Source organism: Gymnoscopelus microlampas, assembly GCF_963454915.1.
Source record: "Gymnoscopelus microlampas genome assembly, chromosome: 2".
Classification (NCBI taxonomy): domain Eukaryota; kingdom Metazoa; phylum Chordata; class Actinopteri; order Myctophiformes; family Myctophidae; genus Gymnoscopelus; species Gymnoscopelus microlampas.
The window spans coordinates 55,952,415-55,959,351 of NC_139939.1; the positions used below are offsets into that span (position 1 = coordinate 55,952,415).

The window sequence follows — 6,937 nt, forward strand, 5'->3', positions numbered from 1 at the left end:
CCCGACTTACGTCCCAGTAGCTACCCACGGTCAGTCCTATAGGGCAAGACAGGGCCACTCAGTCCGCTTCTCCGGAAGTACTCTGCCGGGGCTCGGGGAGGCCCTGGCACGGAGGGACTAGGCTCTGTGGGTTGTCTACTGGCCGGGCTCCTCCTTCGTCTCACCAGGTCCAGGACCTGAGCACTGCGCCAGATCAGTTACTCTGACATAAACAATACGATGTTTATTTTTCTTTGGTGTTTTGGGTGAGGGGTGAATAGTGGAGCGGTTGTTGTGTTCATCATGATTTATATATTTTTGGGGGTCCATGGCCTAATGCAGTGGTTCTCAAACTTTTTCATGTCAAGGCCCCCCAAAATGACATGTGGACCCCCATCTCAAAGATGTCTTGTTCCAGGGACCTCCAGAAGCAAAGATTTGAGTTAATATCTTCGCTTTGAAGATATACAGGATTTGCACAGATTTAAAAATGAAAATAAAATAGCAAGCTCATGAGCTTGTATATCTGCTATGTTTTAAAAGCCAAAGTATAAAATATGGTTAAAATGATTGTGACGCTATATTAACTAATTTAGCTGGGGACACCATGGAACCTTCCCAAGGACCCCTGGAGGACCCCGGACCCCACTTTGAGAACCACTGACTGGCCTATATGGATACAAGCTCACAAATGACACCCAAGCACACAGCACAAGGTTAAACAAGAACATGTATTATCTTTGTTTTTCAAAAGATAAAGAGCATATTATGTCACAAAAGTGTTTACATATTTGTCAAATAGCTGCAAAAAAATGTGTTTCTATCATCTCTGTGCTCTCATAAACAGACCATTGATTTAATGAATTCTATGAATAAATGTAAGTGGTAGATAAGTGTCATCATGATAGAAAGGCAGCTTGTTAACCCATCAAGAACGGGAAAGCATCTGTCATTTTAGATATCAACCACTTCAACCATTATTTTATACTTTGGCTATTCAAAAATAGCAGATATACAAGCTCATGTGAGTTTGTAGATCTGCTATGTTTTGTAAAATCATGAAAATATTTGCCTTATCTTTGAATAATATAAATATAAATAATATATATATAAATATAATATATATATATATATATATTTTTTTAAGCGAACTGTAACTCAAATCTTTGCTTCTGGGCGGTCCCTGGTACTAAATACTTTGAGATGGGGGTCCGCGACCAAATACATATCATTTTGGGGGGCCTTGACATGAAAAAGTTTGAGAACCACTGATATTATAGCAAGCATAAGTGTTTCAGAAAACTGTTAGGATTTAGAAGACATTTGTAGAATCGGCCTCAGGTCTTAATGGGTTAATAGAGGATATACTGAGCAGTAGCATACAGTAACCTCTGTCATCTTACAGTAAGATCTTTAATTTCATGCTTTGTCTGCTGTCCTCTGTCACTGTTTCATTTAGAACATGAATGACAACTTAACTTTAACAATACAACACACTTTATTGATATACATGAAACACTGTACAACAGATTACATTAATGTCATTCGTATTCTACAGGTTCCCCTTAAACTAAATCATGAAAATATGAATATAAATTGTAATTTAATGCCCTATGGTGTATATTGGGTAGACCTGCAAGCCAGACAAACAAGAACAAATTTCCGTATGAAACACATCCATCATGTAGCTGTACAAACATACAAGCTAATACATTGTGAAAATGATGATTTCAGTTGATAATTCTTTCACAGACCCACTTGATCGGGGAGCTGCCACCACATGATCTAACATTCCATCCTCTAGCTGCTCTAGCAGGCTGAGGAATAAACTCAACACAGTCTCTTCCTCCGTTGTTATTAGGCTGATTAGGGCGCCAGTACCTGAAGAAATAGGAACATTCAAGTCATTATAATACCTTTACTAGGATGCATGGTTTTCCATCCTAAATCTTTAGTTTTGTAATCATAACCTCAAATTATATTTTAGATATTATTATAGATTCAAATTAACTGGATAGTAAAATAGACAATATGTATACTTGTCAGACTACCTTTAGACTGAGTCTAAAGACTGCGGTAAATATGACCAAATTCTGAATTTGTTTTGACATTCCACCTTCAACTGCATATCCGGAGTCGGGTTGAAAAACAGATCTTTTCACTACCGTTTTGGACCGCACTTATGTGTAAAGACATCTGATAGGAATCTAATAAGTGGCGATATGACTTTCATTTAAACATACAGTATATGTGCTGCATTGACCCTATGCTTTTAAAAGTCAAGTCAAAGCTGTTTGTTGCTCTACTTCTATTTATCTACTACTATAATTGAAGAGCAATATGGGGGCAGATATAGGCAAAACATTTGAAATGGCTTTCAAGACTGGTGGAGTAAATGTAGCTTTAGGGACAGCGCTTTAGATTTGAATTTTATAGCATTATTTCAAACCATATAGAAACACTAAGCAAAGAGGAAATATGTGTTATGTAGTGTTTGTTGAAATGAACAAGAGAAGAATGAAGGAAAAAAATTAAGATAATACATCTTACCTTGGTTCGGTCAGTGGCGTTTCATTCACCCACTTCCAGTGTCCTTCCCGGTCTATGTCAGTCAGACCCAGCCACACTCTCTGGTTTAAACTGACAACAAAATCCTGGACAGAAAATCTGCTGGTTACTGAAGTACAAACTGTACAATAGATGTATATAGGTTACAGCATTCACTAATGTGTGCACGCACGCACGCACGCACGCACGCACGCACGCACGCACGCACGCACGCACGCACGCACGCACGCACACACTCACTCACTCACTCACTCACTCACTCACTCACTCACTCACTCACTCACTCACTCACCTGTTTTTCATTGCTGTTTATGACCATCAGGTCTGAGTTTCTGTTTCTACACCACTGTCTGCTGTGCTGCCAGTTTGTCTTCCCTTTAGAGATGTAATAAAGACCGCTGCCAAATGTCTTCCATCCACTTAATACTAACAACAAAAGAATAAAGTTAGCCTGTTTCAATTGCTCAGATTAATGACAAATGATGAACAACATGATATAACAATGATGAAAAGCAGTGATGTCTCACTAACCATACATGATCTTCTTCAGGTCAACTCGCTCTTCAGTTAAGTTGTTATATCGCGTCTCTAATTGGTCAAACATTGACTTTAGCTGTTTCTCTCTCTCTTTCTTTTCAGTCAGATTGTTATATTTGGTCTCTAGCTTGATGAGAGTGGACTGTAACAGGTTTTTCTGTTCATCCAGCTTACTATATATAGTGGCCAACTGGTCAGAACTGGACTGTTCTTTCTCTTCAGTCAGGTTGTTAAGTCTGCTCTCTAAATGGTCAAAACTGGACTGTAACTCGTCTCGCTCTTTAGCCAGGATGTTGTTTTTCTCTTTAATTAATTCAGAATCTGCAGGAAGAAGAATCAACAAACTTGTGAGCTTCACATACAACTGATAGCAAATCAAGCAACAGTCAACAATAAACATAATAATCAAAACTATTTCTGACTCTCATATAACATGCAAAGATATTGTTTGGTTTATAGAATGACACTCACAGTATATGACCACACCAACTATGACAGCCAATAGGAGAGCACACAGCAGCACCAGAAACAATCCAACCTCTCTGGAGCGATTCTTCTTTGTCTCATTAGAGTCTGAAAAACACAAGACAAACACAGGAGGTTACTTCAAGTTACTATTCTAAAGTAAGACACTCACATTTTGAAAAAAAAGTGTCGCTGCTCTTACACAATTAGTTGTAAGAATACAAGTATGCTATTAGGGAATGGCAACTTGAGGGTCTGCTTAATTGATATCAGTAATTTGCTAAACACATTTAGCTTGGAAAACTTTAATGTCCTCAATGAGGTATTTAGTTTTGCATAATGATAAAAGCAAAACAAATATACATAAATGCATAAATACACATGCATAAGATACATTTATAAATGCAACGTAGCATACAAAGTGTTGAGTGTATGTATGGTTTGTAATATGTAAAAACAAGTCGTGTGTGTGTGTGTGGGCGCGCGCGTGCTCACACACGCAAGTTACCTCCACACTGCTCTTGTGCTGTGTTCCTCTGTACAGCATGCTGCTGTGTCCCAGGGTCAAGGTCATCTGTAGAGACATAGATGTCTACTACCCTCTCTTCTCTCTCTCCTCTCTCCTCCATCTCTTCTCGGCCATGTCTGACTTCCATTGCCAGGTCTGGGTAGATGGGATTGTCATACACGTTCTCAGACATTCTAGCTGATGATCATACTGATGTCTGTGTGTGTGTGCTGTGTATTATATAGCGTGATAAAAGGAAACAACTCCAACGTTTGTATCTTTTGTTCTTGGATATTTCTGTTCTTCATATTTGCGTAAAAGGGAAGAAGTTGGATTGAACACAATGCAACATGTCTGTCAGGTGTCAGAAATAGAGGAATTATATGAAACACAAAAAGAAAAATCTAAATATTGGAGTCATAATAGCCACCACTAGCAGTGTCATTCTTTGCATGAGTGAAATGCTTCTAAAGAGTTTATTGTTCTCAAAGTTCACACTTTGAGAACTACAACTTCCCACGAATATGATGATCTACAAGCTCGCTGTGAGCTTGTAGATCGTTTATTTTCAAACCTTTCCCCTCTTTTTTTATATTATTTGACAATTTTGCCAATGTTTTTATACATTTTAGTATAAGTTTGTTGACTAATTTTGATGCAATTATGGTCTCTTTTTTTTCTTTCTTGTTTTTTTTTTAGGTATTAAAAATGACTTAAAGGTCCTTAAATTTACCCCCTGCGGGTCCCGACCCACAGGCAGGCCCGGATTAACCCTGTGTGGTGCCCCAGGGTGACCTCAAGTTGAAGTGCCCCCCCTCAACCCCCTCTCCACTCCCACTTTCAATGATTTTTTTTTGTTTTTTTACTATGGCTATAAACACCATAGATTTGCATGAGATTATTAGTTACAGTACAAACTCAACACATATGACACCATAACAGACACACAACAACATTTTTCTCTACAACCACAGAGGTGTGCTGGAAGTGGTTTTCATGGGGGAGGCTGGGGACTGGCAACTTAATGTATCTGAATGGTTATAGTGAGCCTGCCTAGGACTCCAGAGGTCCTCTGGGTCCAAGGTACTTTCTGAACAATTACCATATTCTTAGGCCCAAAAAACAGGAAAATGTGTCATTATTTGCTTAATGTCCTCATGCATCCAACAAGCTTTAAACTGAATAGATTGGACCTTCTGTTCCAGAGAAAATGGACAAAACGTCTTGAAAACAGACACTTTCGCAAATTTTCTATCAACGATTTTCGATTGAGTTTTGGCCAATGTCGGCCGTTTTTCTTTAATAACACAGCCTGGGAATGTTGGACAAACTAGATACCCGAGTAAAGTTCACTTTGAGCTGCATCCAACACATCCACTGACATTTCCGTCTGCCTTACTGTTAGGCCACGAGAGGCCTTTGAGAGATTTTTTTTTTTCTTTATCAAAAAAGGCCTATGGCCTATGGATGATCTGGCCTTGCCCTAAGGTTGAGAACCACTGAACTAAGCAACCATCACACCACCTTCTCAATGCTTGACTGACTAACTAGGGACCCTGGAGCCATCCAAGTTGTATTTAATGACCACAATGTCTATTTTCAACTGACCCCATACGACCCACAGAACATGAAAAGGTTGGGACACAATGTAGGAAGTGTTTGTGTGGAAGAGGAACAGAGACAGAAAGGTCAACTTTCAAAAGAGAACTACTAAATATTATATATTGTTGCATTTGGTCACATGAAGAATATAGTGTTTGTTTGGTGTTTAAGGTGAGGGGTGGCTAGTGGAGGGGTTGTGGTAATCGTTGTTTATTTATTTTATATTCATATTTGTGGCAAATGCAGTTGAAGTGTGAAAAGAAACATTTCTGACGGCTTACAAAATTAAACATTTATTGATTATCAGACAGTACAAATGTCATTTACAAAACTTTCAAACAAAATAACAAAGAGATGTATTTTCTTTTTATGGAGTGAGTGTCGTGACTCAATTGTCTGGATGTTTATGTGAAGGCAGCACACACACACACACACACACACACACACACACACACACACACACACACACACACACACACACACACACACACACACACACACACACACACACACACACACACACACACACACACACACACACACACACACACACAGTATATATATGTGTAAAGAAATGACACAGATGCTTTCCCAGATTTTTAGAATCGGTCTAGGCTCTTAATGTGTTATATACACAGCATCATGCATCTGTATGTCTGCATAGATGTGTCTATGTGTCTAAGTATTTGAATATATGCCCCTGTGTAGTCTACTGGCAGGACTACAGTATGTAGGGAGCTGGTCACCAGGCACTTATATAGTGGCTGCCCACTTCTCCTGACCAGTGTTGCCATGTCTGCTTATTATAAGGAGGGGTTGTGTTCATCATGATTTATTTATTTTTGGGGGAATCAGCACTCTCGTGTCGCACCGCTGAGTTAATAAGGTCCATGGCCTAATTCAGTGGTTCTCAAACTTTTTCATGTAAGGACCCCCAAAATGACACGTATTTAGGTGCAGACCCCCATCTCAAAAAATAATTTTACTTTAAAAAAAAAAATATATATATATATATATACATTCAAAGGATTAGCAGAATGCCCACGGTTTTTCAAAAATAGCAGATCTACAAGCTCATACATAGCGTGTCACAAATATGAGCTTGTATATCTGCTATTTTGAATAGCCAAAGTATAAAATATGGTTAAAGTGGTTAAAACGATTGTGACGCCATATTAACTCATTTTGCTGGGGACCCCCTGGTACGACCCCAAGAACCCCTGGGGGTCCCAGAACCCCACTTTGAGAACCACTGGCCTAATAATGTATACAAGCTCA

At 38.9% G+C, this 6,937-nt stretch overlaps 1 protein-coding gene across 1 annotated transcript; it reads right to left on the reverse strand.

Moving 5' to 3' along the window:
- Positions 1 to 1,458: 1,458 nt before the first annotated feature.
- Positions 1,459 to 4,250, reverse strand: LOC311061905 (uncharacterized protein; the record flags this gene model as incomplete). Its single annotated transcript, XM_084080609.1, has 6 exons — positions 1,459 to 1,860; positions 2,530 to 2,633; positions 2,840 to 2,973; positions 3,079 to 3,405; positions 3,556 to 3,657; positions 4,058 to 4,250. The coding sequence occupies 6 exons, from the start codon at positions 4,248 to 4,250 to the stop codon at positions 1,710 to 1,712; spliced, it is 1,011 nt and encodes a 336-aa protein (XP_083936735.1). The 3' UTR covers positions 1,459 to 1,709.
- Between the last annotated feature and the right edge of the window lie 2,687 nt (positions 4,251 to 6,937).